Below are 19,650 nucleotides of genomic sequence, written 5' to 3'. Positions count from 1 at the left end.
AAACATTTCTGGCTGTCCGCATGTTTTCTACTGTTTACGTTAGTCCAGGGAGGTTAGAGTTTGTCATCGTTTTTCCTTTTCTTTTAGTTCAGGCAAGATATTTTCTGGGGTTTGATCGGTGGGGTTGTGTTTGCTCTTTTAGCCTTGGTTCACCCTGAAGCCTTTTAGGCTTAAGTTAAAGTTTATTATTTAGAATTTTTCTTGTAAATAAATTAGTTACTTTATATAGAGCCAGACTTTTGGTGTTTTTGTTATGTTCATCTAGATCTCCCCTAGACAAGAAAAGGCCATAACAATGTATAACTTTTATATCGCATATACAGCACACATGTCACGTCAAAATAAAGTAACAGATTTTGGGCGAGATTTGGCTGTTATGTGGATTTATGTTTGCTTTGCGTGGTTTATTCATACTTCTGTGGTTTTAACGTGTTGCATTCGTTACACATCTGTCATAATTTTATGTAAAGACCACAACTTTGTCATGTTTGTTTACGTATGACCAATTTTCATGTGCAAAATGTATGTAGTGGCTGTGTGACACAGCCTGAAGGGTTTAAAGGGAAACACGCAAATCTTTAAAACTATAAATGTTTGACGAATAAAGGAGATGAACAACACATAAAAATTCACTGTTGAAGAAAAGTTGGAAAAGTTTGTCAAATGTTTTTCCATAATCGCCTTAAAAAAATAGTTTAAGTGACAAAATAAAAATTAAAAAAAATCCCCAAAACTTTATTAAAAAAAGACAGTTTTCAGAAATATTTTTTGGGTTACAAAAACAACTGTGCAAAAGTGGATTGTAAATAATTAAACCCTTTTTACCATCAAAAGGTCTATTTTTCTGAATATTTGTAACATTTTGGGATGCTGATTTCCACGTTCGTACATACAGTAGTGTGTTAAGAGGTTTTACATAATTAATGAGACTTTTGCTGCTGTTTTTCCCCCACAAGACTTTGTCTTCCAAATAAGATGTTTGCTTTGCAAGCTTGAAGTGTTGACATGTAAAGAAGCATGTGGGTGTTTTTTCTATAAGTTTCCCATTGAAACTATTGCTTGGGTTTTTTTTAAACACAAGTGGGTGGTGGATCTGCTACAGCCTTACAGCGGAGCTTCTTCCTGTGTTTTTTATGCGTGTTGGATGACTAAATTGGACTTGGAAAAGTGGTTAAAAAGTTTTCCTGAATGAATGAAATCAGCCCACACAAGAGGGGGCTCCTGAGAAGTAGAGTGTGCTCAAAAATAGAAATGTCGGAGGAGGTCTTAAGTAAATGTGCGGGAGGAGATGCAGTGCTATGCAAAGCTGCCATAAACCAAAACCATGTCCCTACATCTAAATGACCTACAATATTTCCGTTGTGTTATCAGTTTCTGTAGGAAATTTTATTTAGTAAAACTACTAGATTCTCTCCTCCACATCCGTCTATGACTCCCTCTTGTTGCATATTGCATCGCCTCCATCACATACCTTAAATTCATTTGCTACCTTCTTAAAGCTGCTGCATGGACCACAAAATTGAACCCCCCAAGCAATATCTGTAAACATGATTGTTTGTAGTCAATTTCAAGGTCTAATTTTGTCTTAAAAGGGCATTCCAACTCATTTAACACAATCTTGTGACAAATTCCACTACTTCCATTTGCAGATTTTTTCACTTATAACAAGGGAAAAGTACATTGTGTATTCTGTTTTCTTTCAGTTGTTTATGAGATGTTCAGAAAGTTTTCGGTGGAAAATAAGACCATTCGTGTCTTATTTTCATTTTAGGTTCTGTTCCCCTGTTTTAAAAAAGTTACAATAAAAAAAATTAAGCATTTCAGTCAGACAACTCTTGCAGAAGAACATTTATTTCACAACATCTTTAGGATGACATTCACAATTTGATTCACAACTTCGTTTTGGCATAAGGCTCCGTTCAATTCCTTGAGACAATTATTTTTCCATACACTTTCGGGTAACAACCCCCGTAACGGAGCCCACAGGTGGAAGCCGGGGAGGAGGGAGGGGCAAAGAATGAGCGCTGAAGGTAAGAGAGAATGAACAATTGTACACCTGACTTAAATAGGACGCTAAGCAGGTGGGTTAATTAACAGACCCGCCCTAGGGGAGTAAACTGCAATTCTGCCGAGTGTCTGCCCGAAATGCGACGAGTCGCTTATTTCAGTCAGACAACTCTTGCAGAAGAACATTTATTTCACAACATCTTTAGGATGACATTCACAATTTGATTCACAACTTCGTTTTGGCATAAGGCTCCGTTCAATTCCTTGAGACAATTATTTTTCCATACACTTTCGGGTAACAACCCCCAACACCAAGATCATCCAGAAGAAGAAGAAAATGTAAATGTATAATGTATAATCAGTGTGTAAATAAGATGAGGTGTGTTTTCGGCAGCATTCCATTTTCACTTCATTTCATTTCATTTCATTTCATTTTCCAGTATGACTGCTATGTGTTTACCCGGCACCATTGACCGTTTGGCCGCTCCCTTCGAGAACCACTCTACGAAGGGAACATGCTATCTAGTGTATCTGCTATGTGTTTACCCGGCACCATTAACCGTTTGGCCGCTCCCTTCGAGAACCACTCTACGAAGGGAACATACTATCTAGTGTATCTGCTATGTGTTTACCCGGCACCATTGACCGTTTGGCCGCTCCCTTCGAGAACCACTCTACGAAGGGAACATGCTATCTAGTGTATCTGCTATGTGTTTACCCGGCACCATTGACCGTTTGGCCGCTCCCTTCGAGAACCACTCTACGAAGGGAACATGCTATCTAGTGTATCTGCTATGTGTTTACCCGGCACCATTGACCGTTTGGCCGCTCCCTTCGAGAACCACTCTACGAAGGGAACATTCTATCTAGTGTATCTGCTATGTGTTTACCCGGCACCATTGACCGTTTGGCCGCTCCCTTCGAGAACCACTCTACGAAGGGAACATGCTATCTAGTGTATCTGCTATGTGTTTACCCGGCACCATTGACCGTTTGGCCGCTCCCTTCGAGAACCACTCTACGAAGGGAACATGCTATCTAGTGTATCTGCTATGTGTTTACCCGGCACCATTGACCGTTGGGCCGCTCCCGTTCACCAGGGGAGCATACTATCTGAAGAGAGAGAGAGAAAAAGAAGACTGGAGGGGAGCCAACAAGATTACACAACCTGATTCAATTTAAACACCATGCATTTTATACTCATCATTCGCGGCTTCTACTTGAGGGAGGACTTCTCTTAAGATAATTATTTTCCTTACGCTTTAGGGTAACAAAAACCCCCAACGCCAAGATCATCCAGAAGAGAAAATGTGAATGTATAATCAGTGTGTAAATAAGATGAGGTGTGTTTTCGGCTGCATTCCATTTTCACTTCACTTCATTTCATTTTCCAGTATGACTGCTATGTGTTTACCCGGTACCATTGACCGTTGGGCCGCTTCCTTCGAGAACCACTCTACGAAGGGAACATGCTATCTAGTGTATCTGCTATGTGTTTACCCGGCACCATTGACCGTTTGGCCGATCCCTTCGAGAACCACTCTACGAAGGGAACATGCTATCTAGTGTATCTGCTATGTGTTTACCCGGCACCATTGACCGTTTGGGTCGCTCCCTTCGAGAACCACTCTACGAAGGGAACATGCTATCTAGTGTATCTGCTATGTGTTTACCCGGCACCATTGACCGTTTGGCCGCTCCCGTTCGAGAACCACTCTACGAAGGGAACATGCTATCTAGTGTACCTGCTATGTGTTTACCCGGCACCATTGACCGTTTGGCCGCTCCCTTCGAGAACCACTCTACGAAGGGAACATGCTATCTAGTGTATCTGCTATGTGTTTACCCCGGCACCATTGACCGTTGGGCCGCTCCCGTTCGAGAACCACTCTACGAAGGGAACATGCTATCTAGTGTATCTGCTATGTGTTTACCCCGGCACCATTGACCGTTGGGCCGCTCCCATTCACCAGGGGAGCATACTACCTCAAAGAGAGAGGGAAAGAAATGAAATGGGAGCCGACATAAGAAGTACTCCTACCTGATCTTAGAACGTAAAGCCCACGTCCGCAAAACGCTGGCGGAACTATAATTCTAGCCGCCATGGACGACCCTAGGATGACACAAACTTACATCCAATACAATGCTCCCGATGACATCCTATGCCATGAATGAAATAACCCCATATTTGAAGCTTCCATCACATACTATGACGGGGTTAACGGCCATAAACATTTCATCTGGCATAATATTCACACAAGCTTAGTAAAATCCATTATTCTAAGCTGCCATCACACTATGACGGGCTCGACGCCATTATATACACATCATGCATGCTACTAACGCAGGCTTAATAACTGCCATTATTACGAACTCCAACGACAATACCACAACGAGCTTAACGGCCACAAAGTTTTCTCCCATTTGGCATACCAATTAAAATGATTGAATTGATACAACTTAGAGCAACCTAAATTTTGAGGCTTCCACCTGACAAATAATTTTCTTTCAACATTTATAATCCAAGAATTTCACACTCATTCTGCAGCTGACATAGATTGATTCAAGCCAGAAGTGTCCTTGGAACGCAGAGGAGGTCCACCACCCCTTCACTTTCAGTGCAGCAATAGGTACGTTGAGCAGTCATCGTTGCAGCACCAGATCAGGGAATGCATGGGTGACATCATTTCCTGGAAACGGAGAAGCTGATCGGGGCGTGAGGGTTCGCAGGCTCAGGATGCGATGCATAGATAAAAAACAAAGCAGTATTAGTCTTGACAAGAATATATAAATAACCCAGAAACTGATCAGTTTCAAAATGATTGAGATAAATTAAATAACAGTGCTTTTAAAAACAAATCTGAGAAAGTGAAATTTAGTAGATAGTTAAGGTAAAGACCCATTGTGGATTTATCGCACCCTAGAAACCACCATAATTACAAATTCCAACAGTGAAATAATAGTGAAATATATGACCTGCACGGAATCTTAACACCAATTTTTTGTTTTATATATTCCAATGATAAAAGTAACCTTTGACAGTTTCAGAGGGACGCACCTTCAGGAGGCCATCGAGGAGTAGGAGTAGTAGATGGGAAGAGTAGCCAAGGAGATTTGTAGATGAGGAAGGTCAACATCCCACGTAGCAGAGGATTACAGCTCGGCTGGATTTGATGCCTTGTATATGATATTAATGGTTCTCAAATTTTTTATTTAGCCAAGGGCGACTGGATACTGCAAAAGAGAACTTGAGAGCCATGAGGGATCATGGTTTTGATATTATTTTTGCTAGACTGAACCTTAAGCATTCAGAGGCGGAGTATAACAAGCCTCCAAATGGGGATGCATCTAGCAGAGTGCCATCTGCTTAGAAAAGTCAGACCGAAGACTGACTTGTGGACACAAGATTTAACTCTTGAACTAAGCTTGAGAGCGCAAGTGATATATTTCCTATGGTCAGGGTAGAAGTTGCTCAAAGTGTTAATTAACCAAGTCAACCGATGACACAATACTATCATTCAATATTGAAACAGCCTTAATATAATCTCCAAGGATGAAATAACCGGACGACCCCTTAAGAACCATCAGAGCTGTAGATTCTGGCGGCCGGTCAAACAAAAACCACTCTTCTTAAATCCTTTTCCCCCAAACCAGAAGGCGCAGACACAGGAGAACAAGTGGAGGAAGCCTGAAGACACAACATTCATCACAAAACCACTCCAGGCATAGAGAGGGAAAGATCAAACGCAAAACACGAAAATCCAGAACAGGAACACGCGGCCCAGGATCGAACTACCCCCAGCCGAGAAAACAAGGCCGCGACGAGACCGACACACTCACTAATGCGGCCGACGCAAGTCCCTGAGGACAGGGCAGGACCCACTGGGGTACACAGAGCAGGGAAAAAACAGGCGGAGCAGAACGTGCGGGGCAATGAATGAGGATCGCTGAGTGAATAAAATGAGCCATAGACGCTGCATAAGAGAGACCAATCATAAGGGAAAATGTCCATAGCGCAGAGACGGGTCCAAGAGACACTGATTCACATTCCAACTAACCAGCAGCTACAACAACGAAGAAAACAAACAGAAGAACCGCCATAATAATAAAGCCAGCATCAAATTAAAGACAATCAAGATTTACACACAGCTCCCAAAGAACAAAACAGCAATAGAAAATAAATGCTAAAAGCCACGATAAATTCAGCCAGCATGAGAAACCTGTCCAAACGAGGACTGCCAGCCTTCACAACCACAGAAAGGACCCCACAACCCCTGAAAAAAAAAAAAATAAAACAACCGGACGACGCAGAACTACGCAGCAGAAAAAGAATCAGAAGTGCATCATAAAGGACCCGAAAAAAACTACAATTCCCAGGGTCCTTAGGGGCGTGACGTCACCGAAGTAAACAGGAAGTGAGACGCAGCCATAGAAAACTACATGGGAAAAGTACCGCACGACGCTCACCGTGGATAATTGGGGTGACCACGGCAGACGAGAAGACCCGACTACTCCTGATCGGGGGGCACGGACATCCCGAACATTGCGGAAAGCACACCCCCTGCAGATGCACGCGACCGCGGCGAAACGAACGCGCTGTGCGCCGTCAGCCGCCCGCGGATCGGCAGCCGCCCGCGGAGCGGAGGAGAAATTAAGGAGAGCAGACGCGGCGAAACCAAAACCCCACATCAGAAAGATGGGGATCATCCTTCCCAAGGACGGGGGAACATGGCAAGACGCCGAAAGAGAAGGAGACCCGCGGGCTCGGAGACCGGCGAAGAATGAGCGCTGAAGGTAAGAGAGAATGAACAATTGTACACCTGACTTAAATAGGACGCTAAGCAGGTGGGTTAATTACCAGACCCGCCCTAGGGGAGTAAACTGCAATTCTGCCGAGTGTCTGCCCGAAATGCGACGAGTCGCTTATTTTATCAAAATGTTCTAACTGAAATGGTTCAATTGCTTGAAGTGTTTGCGGATATTTCCTCCTGGAGACTCTGTGATGGAGTCAACCGAGACCAACGGCGCCGTTTGCTGAAATGATCAAATCCCTCAGTTGGGCTGTTTTTCTGATGCATTTGTGACTTGAGCATGCTTCTAGCAGGAACATTAAAAGTGACTGATAATCAATTACAGCAGCCAAAAGAAACATTTCAGTGAAAGCACTGGGTCTTAAAGGGATAAACCATCTTTCCATTATCTTTTTATTGAGACATCATGTGAAAAATGTGTTGTAATGGCCATTATAAAGCGCTCATAAAAAGCAGCGCTGCTGTAACCTGAAGCTGCATTAATGCAATGCATCAAGCGCTCAAATGCATCACTGACTTCCAGGATAAAAAAAGAAAAATAAAAAAAAACCTGCGACTTAAATTATTTTTACAGCACTTCCGATTACCGAGTCGGAAGCGGTCAAATGACTCGCGCCAGAGTTTATCGCAACACTTCAGATGGCATTAAAATGCAGCGGGGAGGTCATAAAAGCCTGTGCGGTTTTATAGGTTTAAATAAACAGGCTGTGTAATTGTAGACTGAGGGAGGGGGCCGAAATGAAAGGGTGACCTCTCCGGATCAGAGAAAATGTGTTCATCCTTCTTTTGAACCTCGGTTGAAAGCAGCTGAACTCAAAGAAGAGAAGTAACAACAGATTCTGCCTTTTTTTCTTTCTAAATAATCAAAGTTTTTCCCTTCACTGGAAAATGCAGGAGTAAGGCATCTTAAGAATTACAAACTCTACTCATTTTTTAGTGATCCTTTTAAATCTAAAGAAGCATGCTTTTAAAAAGAACAGAGAGTTTAATTTTTTGCACTTTGAAACAAAAAAGGATTATTACACTTTTGGCAAAAATCTGACTCGTGTGCGTCCCTGGCCTCTGGCTCAGGGGGCCTTGCGGCGGCCCTGCTGGCCCTGGCCTGGGTGGCGTGCTTGGTCGCCCGGGCGGCGGTTGTTCCCTGCCGGTTCCCGTGTGGCGTTGGGGGGATTTCGGCTGCCGCTGCTGCTGCGGTGAGGGTCTTGGGGTGGGGATGGCTGGGCACTCTCCCTCCTTCTTGTCACGTTCCACCATCCATTTTAGAAGAACATAAACACTCACCTGAGCACAGGTGTTAGCTCACCTTTGCACTAACAGTTTGCATGATTGAATGACTGAAATATTTCACACTAGTTGGTTTAAAGGCATAGGTATGCGTTCGTGAACACTATCTGTTTTGTGTACATGTTGACAGGTGGACATTTTTGCAGCTAGCAGGTGTGTTTATAACATTTGAGTGTGTGTGGACAGGCTCCGCCCCTTTTTTTTCTTTTTTCTACATTTGAACCTTACCATAACGATTAACAACCAGTAAACTTGTTGCTTTATGCTGCTTCATGGTCTTATCCCCCTTCCCCTCCTATTATCACCCCCTACCCCCCCTCCTCTCTTCTTCCCGTCTTTCCTTTTCCGTCCGGTCCAACACCAAAGATTTTCAGACATGATTGAAATTAATAAAGTTTGGCCTCAATTACAAAAGGGGTTTATTCAGACATACCTTTGGTTTGTCTGAAGATTAATAACCCCTCTTGTTAAAGTAAAATATGTCCAACACAAGAGGCCCTCAGCTCTCATCTGTCTGCCCAGCTGTTGGACAGGACAAGTAAAAAAAAATAAAAATAAATAAATCTGACTCGTGGTTAAAACGTTAGTATCAACATTTCAATTAAGACTAAATATAATGTTCATTAAAAAAATGAATATTTCCACAGAGCAAAAAGAAGGATTAAATATGGGTATGTATGATAGAAACAACATATAACTATATTAGGAATGTGGGAATGGTTAGCAAAAAAACCTCAGTTGCCAAGGAAATCCAAATGTTTACTTTTGCCTTTTTTTCTAAAAAATACATAGAACTGTTCGTCACCCTCGTCACCCTCACCCTTCCACCAAAACTGTGTGTTGTTGCTATTGAGATAAAACTTTTATCTAAAGAGTTTTGTTTTTGTTTTCACCCGCCAGAAAAATGGTGAAACAAAAGATGGACAGCTTTCAAGACAGGTGGGAGGCAGATGACCTGTTCAAGGCGGATATAAAGGCAGTTTTGCCCGTGACTTTAATTTACTGCTTACTTTTGGCCCAATTTGAATTTGAGTTTGACACCCCTGCTCTAGGAAGACCCCCTCCCTCTAACAGCACTCAGGTCCCATAGGTTGTCTGATACTAATTTGCAGTCAAAGATTGTAGAATAATACGCTCAATGACCCCCATCCAGATAATCTGGAACAGACTAAGCCCAGCCATCTCTGGTCTTTCTAGGGCTGCCAGGAGACGTGCTGGATTGCTGCTCGGCATGCATCGGCGCACCAAGAACCAGCTTCCAGGGAGGTCCTATTCCCGCCTGTCAAATATGTACCGGTGTCATGCGCTATTGAGCGTGCTCCATCTCTATCTGAGCATCCCATCTGAGCTGGAATCCCTCATATCTAAAGACTGTCGCAAGCAGTGCTGCTGCTAGTTGTTGGAGTGCCTAAAGCAATGTTTCTTTTTTTTGCTTCCAGTTCAAAACAATAAAAAATACCATCTAACTATACCGTTTCTTCCACAGGTCTTCCACAGATGGTGCTCTCACTTGGGATTGCTTCATCTATCACTACAGCCTTCTTCACCTTCTTTTATGAATGTAGCCTTTATGGCACAACGATTTTGTCTGCATGCACCAGGAAGCCCCACCAGACCTTAGCTTGATCTTTCTCAACTATCTTTGGAGGTGCATGTTGACCTATGGACTTTCAGCCCATGTCATGCCTGGCACAGGCGTTTCTATACAATATGCCAGCCACTTGGTTATATTGTCCCATTATGGGACTATGTACACGCACACACGCTGGTAATGTGTGCTGTAAGCCTCAGGGACGTCTCTACACAGCCTGCACCCGCCTGGTGTGGCATTAGTGATTTAGAGTTTGTCTATCTTCATCCCGTATTCTTGTTGTTGCAGTTACTAACATATTTGTTTTGTCTTATAACAGAAACTCCAGTTCTATTCTCCCAGTCGGTGTTTTCTCACTGCTGCAATGACTACCTTATCTTTTAAGTCTATGTCTACCCAAAGATTTATTTGCGCACATGTGCACGAGCAGAAGCTCCAGGGCTCAGTGCGGCGATACCAAGGCCAATTAGGCAACCAGTAAAATAAAACCTTTATTGACAACAGTTGTACTCGTTGGTCTGCCTCACTGAGCCTCCGTGCTGCTCCAGGATGCGAAAGGGCTACTGACAGAGCCAGCACACTTTGCTCTGCACGAATCGAACCACAAATCCCCCTCTGCTCCAAAGATCCTTATCTACTCCCCTTTTTTTTTTCTAGACAGTTAATTTGATTTGCATCCCCTTCGTTTTTAATTGAACGACTTGTCTCGTTCACCCTATTGATCTATTTGACGCAGGCGCCGTGCGGACGTCGATAATTGACTTTGAAAACAGAAACGATAAATCACAGCATCTAAGCAAGAAAAAGCTTTCTGAGAATGAAGATTAGTAAGTAGCTGGATAAAAATCCCCAAAGTCCGAGGTTGCGTGAGCATTCTAAATGAGATCTCCAGGACACATAAGGCTTCTTTGTTTTTTAACAGCCGTTGTTGTGATTTTCTCATGTGACAAATTCTACATGAAGTTTTAAGCCTGACAGAATAATAGGCAAGATTCCACGTCACAACAGCAGCGTGCTTTTGATTAAAATCAGAAAGATTGGACGTATTGGGGGGGATTTAAGATTGAGTAGATACTTCCAACTAATAAAAAAAAGTAAAATTAAGTCGTTAAATGCAGTACAATTATTTAAAACATTTTTTACAGGGCACTTTTAAAAAACAAAATGTCTTTGTTCATTGCTGGTCTGACAGTGCGTCAGTGGTAGAGAGGCTTATTTGTAGGGGGGGGGGCTCAAACCTGCTTGCAGCTCCACTCCTTTACCTTGGCTCTGCAGTCATTACAGCAATCCTGCATCCATACTGTCACTCTGCATTACCAGAAAAAGAGCTGCATTATTTCCACTGCTTTGCATTCTTGTTAGGCTCTGGGTCCTGATTGAAGCTTTATACTCCAATTGCGTATGTATGCTCTGCCTACGGAGCCCTGGGCATGACATTCAGAAAGAAAAAATATAATAATAATTGTTTGCTGAAACTATGATTTGTTGCCACAATTTAATATTTCATGGCCTAAAATTGGCATTTTATTAGCATTTTGTGTGCACAAATTGGCATTATGTGTGCACAAGTTTGCATTTTATGCACACAAATTAATACTTTTCGGCAACAAATTAGTATTTTATGCCCACAAAGGAGTTTTGTGGCCTTTACTCAGCATAGTGTGTATGGAGTGATACAGTGGTGGGTAAAATTGTTGGTACCCCTCAGAAAGAAAGTCCACAATGCTCACTGAAATGACTTGAAACGTTCAAAAGTAACAATATATTAAAATTTATTGAAGATTAAACAATCAAAATCAGCCATTACTTTTGAGTTGTTGATTAACAGAATTATTTAAAAAAACAAACTAATGAAATAGGGCTGGACAAAAATGATGGTACCCATAACTTAATATTTTGTTGCACAACCTTTTGAGGCAATCACTGCAATTGAACGGTTCCTGTATTTGTCAATGAGCCTTCTGCACCTGTCGACAGGTATATTGGTCCCCTCCTCATGAGCAAACTCCTTCAGTTGTCTCAGGTTTGACAGGTGTCTTCTCCAAATGGAAGATTTCAGCTCTTTCCACAGATGTTCAATGGGATTCAGATCTGGGCTCATCGAAGGCCACTTCAGAATAGTCCAACGCTTTTCTCTTAGCCATTCTTGCTGCAGACAATTGTCATGTAAATAGAAAAGGAGCCCAAACAAGCTGCTGAAAAAAAAATCAAAGATGGGAAGAGCGAAGCGGCTCAAGAATGTTCCGCTAAAATCAAAACTCCATGTTTCCACATGGGTGACACACATGTCACACACACAAAATAACACACACAAAGTGTCACCAAACAAGGAAACCGCAAGAATAAATGTGCAAGGCAGAGACTTATTATTCAGACTTTGCTGGAGACACAACCACAAACCGGATAAATTGACTGCAGCGTCAAGCTGTGAATATGAATACGACCATCGCCACCTCAAAAAGACTAAAGTCATTCTAATGTCTCAAAGAGCCACTCAGTTTCAAGCACAGAAGCCTAGTATGTTCAAAACAATCAATATTCTGCTGTGTGACATTTTCCATACACACCAATTTGTCAATTCAAATGGGAATACGGTGCAAAAGATAATGTGATTGGCTCAAAACATTGAAAATATTGGAGTATTTTAGCAGTGAGTTACAGAAGAGATGGAAACTTTTTTATAAGATGGTTCTTTTAATGCATTATTTATTAGAAACATATTTGAACCAGAAAAAATAGACCTGGACCCAAGGAAGTGAATGTAGCTAACATCAGGCAGCCTGTCTACCCAATGGTTTGTCAGGGGTTTCAATGCTTCGCTTGAGTCATTGCATCAAATTGTAAAAAAATATATAATTTTTAATGAGTTTATGTAATATAAAATAAAACACAAAAATGCATCTGATTGTTATGACCAGAGAGAATGCTATGAATTCTTTAGGCCACTAGGTGTCCCTGTTCTTGTTTCACAAAACCATCAAAGAGTATATACTTTAAAGAGAAAATGTCCGTTTTACTTGTCAGTCGATTGATCTTTGTTTTTTTGACCAGAATCTAATGATTTTTCTTTTTTTACCTTCTTATTCTACTGTGCAGAACTACGTATTGTGGCCCTTGAGCTAGCAGTAGCCAAAGGGAAAGTGACTGACTTCCGGATTGACACACACTTCAAATCAAAAGTAACAGTAGCAGATTCTATCAGGTGACTTCTAGATGGATTTTTACTCTCAGTCAGTAGTAAATCCAAGGTACAAAGTTTAACTTCAGCACAGCAGAAACACACTTATATTGTGTACTGATTCACTCACTAGACAGGGTCTGGCTGCTTGCCTTGACGAGGGCGTATCCCATGGGGACATCCTCTGCGATCATGACGGGGAGATGAACTTTTTACCAAAATATCCTTAAAACGGCATCAAAACAGGTTTCTAATTCATGTCATTTCATATTTCATTATGTGGGTACGGAGGGGGGGGGGGGGGGGGGTTGAGGATATTCTGCTTATTTTATTTTATTTTAATTGTTTAAAGCCTGTAAAGCACTTTGCAATACTGTTTTATAAAAAAGGCTTTATAAATAAAGTTGGATTTGACTCGGGTCTGCAACCAGCCTCTAGTGGTCTTTGGCAGAACTCCAACATTTTGAACTTTCTGTTTTGTTTTGTTGTTTCCAAAGGACCGACTAACTCGAAAAACCTTGTATTACAAAAAATAAAAGGAATGATCCATCCTTTCTTCTTATCGTCATGCGATCCTCATTTTGTGTGAATTGAAATGTAAATTCCATTTTGACTTTTTTTCACTTGCTATCCATGTTGGTTGTTAACCAGAGCTGCTGCACTTATAGTTTGTTGAACTGACTTCCCAAATAACTGGAAGTGAGTCATAGATCAAAGCCGCCCTCTTTCCTCTAAACGGTTTAGTGCTTCAACTCCAACTGTACCTTGGAGGTGATGAAACTGAAGACTACATTTTCTCTACTTGACCACCTCATTGATTATAAAGCCCTTGGGAAGACCTGGTAGCATGCGTCTGTTCTTGTGGTTCACATCTAATTGCTTCCTTCATTTACATGAGAGAAAGCTCGTCTTCAGATAAAAGACATATCGAAATGAGCTGCATCCAATCATGTCGGCTCCAACCAGCACAATTACCTCCACACTTCTGTAGGAGCGTTCAGAGGAGAGCCCACAGCAAATAGAGGATTCATTAACCAACCGTCATAGTTGATGATGAAGTACCAATGCAGCAAAGAGCTCGTGTGCAGGAAGGTTGAGCCATCCGGTTGGGAAATATCTGAACGTTTACAGTTTTTGCAGCGTCAGATGTCGTGGCTTAATTAGTGCTTAGGGCCTTGCAGGGATGAAACCAATCTCCGTGCAGAAACACAGCCGCTTTAGCTCGATAAGCTAAAAATCAAAGCTGAACTTGGCAGGTCTGACATCTATTTAGTACATTTACATTCAATTTAAATGCAAACAACTTCAAACACTGCGAGCTACGTGAACTCTGCAGGGCTGGGTATCACTGCCACAATATTCAGTTGATTCAATTTTGGTTCAAACATTTTTTTAATTTGATTTACGATACAACATTTGAAGAAATATTGGTTTAATTTACATTTAAAGCATTTTTTGGGCGAGCAGATACGGTATACTTAGATATCACTGACTAAACTGAAAAAATGTGGTCCTTTTATTTTTTAAATCAATAACTCCTCCATCCAAAAGTAACTCAAAGCAATTGAGAGACAATAGGAATATATGAAGCGGCCTCAAAGGAAAAAAATGCAACTACTTTGGTTAATAAATATTGCTTTATCCAAGTAAAGATCAACTTTTATAAATCAATTTTTAAAAAACCTTTGCCATATTTCTTTGTAAAATCATTGCAGGATAAAAATAAAGTTCAACTTTTTCTCAAACTTTAGTTCAAACATTAAAACTTTTTTTCTTAACTACATTTTAGAGTTCATTTTATATATTTTTTAAAAACCGTTCAAAAGACCATAATCTTGATTTATAAAATCCAGATGCCATGTAGGATTTGTGTAAACAGATAGGTAAGAGGAAGTGGGGGCGGGCTTCCTCTGCATCAACAGTCTTGTCCACAACTTTCTAAGAAACTACAGCCGCTCTGCTGAAACTAGTAAAAAGACTCAGGTTTTTTATTTGGGAAAAAACAGCATAATCATGATTCAAGGACCACTGGGAACGCATTTATAATGGATCAAAAGATGATCAGAGTAGAACTTTAAAAATTATTTTTTAATATTAAAACCCTTATGTCCAACAGCGTCCAAAACAACATCAGAATGATGGTCACTATAGTTAAAATGTAATTTTTCGACATGCATTTAGTGATTTTCCTTTTTGTTTTAATTTTCTAACCATGCTACTTTTTTTTTAAATTCGTTCGGCCTGTGCTGAACTCTTTTCCTGGCCACATGGACTTGTAGGAAGGCCACATGGCCTGTCTTACCCCACTAAGTCCTCGTAACATGCATGTTTTGTGTTATAATGAATGTTGTGATTTTGCACTTCCAAAATTAAATTTCACGACGACGTCCATGGTGCTAATGTCCATTATTGCATGGGAACGTTACCTTCAAAATAAAATATAAGTATGAAGGATCAACTTTTTCCAGTTCTATGCTTTTTTACCTCGACTTGACGTGTCAACGAGCTGGACTTCTGTGTTAGGCTTGCATTGCGGTGCAGAGATGCGGATGTCAGACATCACGGAGGCGGTGGAAACATTTTGTTTAGTTAATGAAAGCTCCACTTTTTGTGTCGATGTAACAAAGACACACCACAAATGGACCAGTGGAAATCAGCTTTTAGGTTACAATACGTGCGACCAACAAAATTTAGCCTTTGGCGCACTTAAAATACATGCGGGCAATGCAGCAATGTGCATTATCAGTTTTTGTGCTTTGTAGCATGTAAATACCAGCAAATAACATCAGCCTTTTTTTTAAATAATTGTTCAAACATCATAGTTGCTCTTGCACAAATGCGAAAAAAAAATGTTTTTTTTTCTTTTTTTTTAATAAATCACAGTTTAGGCCGAGATAACAGTCCTGTGACCCTGAAAAGGACAAAACAGGTTTAGAAGATTAATGAATGAATAATGAACGAATGAATGAAATTAATATAATAAAATGATTTCCTCAATTTTCTGTATTTTTTGTGGGATTACATAGAATTGTATTCAATAAACTGATAAAACCCCACATCTTTAAAATGTCTGTCTTCCAATGGCCTTTAGTTTAAAATGATGATAGAGAAACATCACAACTATCATACAAAATGACAGTAAAATGCTGGAGGGACAGAAAAGTAAAATACATTTTTAATATTTTTATCAAAAACCTGTGTTCTTGTTTGTTGACTTTGTCTTCTAATCTAAATAGATTGAAAAAGTCGTACAGAAAGTTTATTGAAATGAATCCAAACTGACACAGCAGTGTTGTTGAGCCGCACTGAGGTTTGGTTCCTGCTCCATTGAGTTTCTAGAGAAATCTGAAGTCAGCAGTTTGTTTCCACATAGCAGCAGAAGCAGAGCGCGGACCTCCCGGCTGTTGGAGGTGAGGGAGACACCCCTGCCTATCTCCCTCCCACTGCAGGATCAGTTCAGCTAATCAATTATTTCCAAAGAGAAATGTTTACAGGTGGAGGAACCCGGAGCAGCATGGAGATGTTAACCATCCAAGGCTGACCAGACCCATAAACAAGAGGAGCAGTAGAGGACGGAGGAGGGAGGAAGAAAAAAGAAAAAAAAACCTGACCTATTTAGTCAAACTGGAGCCACAAACATAAAATGGGAAAAGCAGAGCTAACCGCCCCGTAAAAGAGCTAACTAAAGCCTGCACGCTCTGGTACAGAGTTTTAAGAGGAACAGTTGGTCTCTGTTTTTCGCATTTTGGACTGCAGAAGCGTCAGACCAAAGCAAAAATCCAGCTGCAATAAAACGAAGCATTCAAAACAAGCGGGTGCAGTCTGACTAGAAACAGATCAGGCGACTGCAGCTCTTGTTTGGTCCCTTGCCTGTCAACTGAACGACAACATGAGATTTTGTTCACAGACAACAATCCTGACATGTGTTTAGTGAATTATTTCATGTTACTTATTATCCCTTTCACCAGTTTGTACATGGAGGATAATAAAAGTAGGTTTACCTTAAGCTGCGTTCACACCAAACACAAAATCAAATGTTATCATGTTTATATGGTTTGCTTTTTGTTGAGATCTTTGTTTTTGCAGCGAGTTATTTGTTGATGTGATTTGAACTTCAGGGTCACCATTCAAACCCCTCAATGCTGAGTGTCAAGCAGTCAAGGGTCCCATTTTCAGTCTTTGACCATGAATTTGAGCACATGACCTTCCAGTTTGAAGGCGGACACTGTACCATAAGATCACAGAGTTGGTCCAACTGGTTTTTGTTGAAAATATTTCACATTTCATTGATTTGTCTAAGAAGATGAAGAGTGGGCCCCATTCATCCATCCGTTTTCTAAACCAGCCAAACCCTTTTGGGGTCACGGCGTTGTTGGAGCCTATCCCAGGTACGGTTGGGTGAAGGCAGAGTACACCCTAGACAGGTCGCCACTAAATCGCAGAACCACACTCACACCTGCACAAGGAGTGCATAAAAACTCCACAAAGAAACATCCCAGCTGGGACTTGAACCAGCGCTGTGTGAGGGGATGCCAAGCCACCTTGCAACCAAAAAGTGAGCCATCACCTCAAATCATCAATCCAAAACTTAAAAAATTAAAATAAAAAATTCACAAAAATTCATAAAAATGATACAACTGATCTTTGAGAGGCAAAGGTGTAAACATTTCAGAAAGATTAGATAAGAAAAAAAAACCCTATTTGACACGATTTCCAAGATCAGCGTGTCCAATAATTGCAGGACATGACCTTGACTGTGTCAGCACTTAGAGTATGTTTAATGTTGTCATTTTTCACCATGAACACCATACTGAAAAAAACGCTTACACACTGATAAATGACCAGCATTTGGAAAACATAGCGGCGTTCAGACTGTGGACTTTTTGCAGTTCTCCATCTGCAGTCTGAAGTCCAAAGCAGACTCTTCACACAAGGCCTGGGCTTTACTGGTAACCCTTGTGCTATCCTATACACTTTAACATTGGGAGTTGGGTCATCTAGACCCACTAGACAGTGCTCTGAACCTCTTTTCTTCAATGATTTGTGATCTTCACTGGTGTCCATGGATGACATGAAATCTTTCCACCTTTATCCACCTTTGTCATGGCAGGAATAACACGTTAATGTAAGGGTGGGCTCATCTAAGATAGCACAAGGATTAAACGCATGACTCGACTCAGGTTCAGAGGTCACGATTTGGTTTCACATAAATTGATCAGAGTCAAACCCTCTTCAGATCGCCCATGACAAGAGTTTTAAGTTTTAAGAATTGAAAAAAAAAAGGTTCTGCTAAGCTCTGAATAAAATAAGATAAATAACCAATGAAGTTCAGCAGATGCACTTACCTGAAGAAGCTGCCGCTCCAAGCTGGCCCTCTGCAGCTGGCAGTCCAGGCCGGGGCCACGGTTTTGCTACCACTCCAATAAACTCCACGAACGTCCTTGGGAAGAGTCCCTTCTCTTTGCTCCTCTCGTTGACGCCAGGCAACCAGCCCGGGGGGCTTCGCTCGCCGCCCTCTGGGGGCTCTGCAGACATGAGCGAGGCCTTGGCGACGGTGAGCAGGTCACCTGGCTGGAGACTGATGTCATTGGTGTGCTCGCGCTTGTACTCAAAGAGGGCTCTGTACTGGAAAGTCTCTGATCCCATGGCAACAGGTGTTCATAGGAAGGTGAGTTTTGGAGGAATCCCTGAGCTTAAGTGGACTGAAAGAAAAGCGGTGATGCTGACACAGCAAAGATAAGAATCTGTCCCTGAGGTGAAATTCAACACCTGAAAGTTTGAGGTTATTTATCCAAAAATATATGAAACAGCAAAGCAGGTGGGGGTCTTTGTAATCCAGCCTTCATTCACCGACTAGGACAGTCTGAGGCCTGCATGAACAGACCTGGGGAGCTGAGGGGGTGCAGACTGACCTGACTAATGTTATGCCTGATCTCCTTCCACCCACACGTGCGCGCACACCTGATGTCACAGCTGCAGTGCAGAGTGCCACTCCTTCTGCAGCTGCAGATTTCAAATCAAAGTCCCGTAATGAGCGTTACAGTCAGTGCGCTTGGCAGAGTGAGTCCATGTGCGTGCGGGTCAGTGCTCTGAGCTGAAGAGGTGCGTTTAGGACAAACGTGACTCGTTTTTCCCCCCCTGCAAACTCACCGCTGAAGGTGAAGCTCCGTCCCGCGGCGGATCCTCGATGCGCAAACCGGCCGCTCCAGCTCCGGCGGATCCCGACCGCCTGATGGATGAGAGGCGCGAGCCGCGGCGGATTCGGCAAACAGGCAGCCTCCTGGGTGCTGGCTTATTTGGGGGACGGCGGCGGGAGCGCTGATGTCAGAGCCCTCCTCCTCGTGTCCTCTTAAAAATGAAGCGGGGACGGGACGGGGTGTGATCCTCGCGTGTCTGTGATCCTCCAGCGGGACTTCACCTTCAACATCTTTAATCAAAGCAAAATTTCCAAGAGTCTAATTTTTATTTCTTTGAAGGGAAAAGAAAGTACAGATGTTCACTGGAAAGCGGTGCCTGTATTCCTGCGCATGACGCAGCAGCGCACCACGCCAGACTGCTGCGTCATCAAGTGCGCGCAATTTCAGCTGGGATCCGCAGAGCGCACACGCGCCAAGCATGAGGATTCAAACTTTAAACCATCATGACAGTGCAAAGCACTGATTATTTAAAAAAAAAAACAAGTAATTCTCATTAAGCAACTTAATGTAACTTCATACATAAAAATATCAAACAATATGTGTGGAAACCCATCATGTGGCATCAAATAAAAGTACTCTTAC

General features: G+C 41.9%; 1 protein-coding gene across 3 annotated transcripts in view; it reads right to left on the bottom strand.

Annotated features, from left to right (window-relative positions):
- The window catches only part of pik3r3b (phosphoinositide-3-kinase, regulatory subunit 3b (gamma)), a 246,070-nt gene extending 226,629 nt beyond the window's left edge, over nucleotides 1–19,441 (bottom strand). For 2 of the 3 annotated variants that reach the window (XM_011474287.4, XM_078946166.1), the window contains exon 1: nucleotides 18,217–19,441. In XM_011474287.4, coding sequence (XP_011472589.1) covers nucleotides 18,217–18,517 — 301 coding nt within the window. In that variant the 5' untranslated portion in view covers nucleotides 18,518–19,441. The remainder of the gene's footprint in view (nucleotides 1–18,216) is intronic. The other variant, XM_078946167.1, reaches the window with a different exon arrangement.
- Nucleotides 19,442–19,650: the final 209 nt, after the last annotated feature.

This window comes from Oryzias latipes, chromosome 4 (genome assembly GCF_053564925.1).
Source record: "Oryzias latipes strain Hd-rR chromosome 4, Olatipes_Hd-rR_3.1".
In the NCBI taxonomy this organism is placed as follows: Eukaryota; Metazoa; Chordata; class Actinopteri; order Beloniformes; family Adrianichthyidae; genus Oryzias; species Oryzias latipes.
The sequence above is the reverse complement of the archived record's forward strand: the minus strand, read 5'-3'. Positions and strand labels throughout refer to the sequence as shown.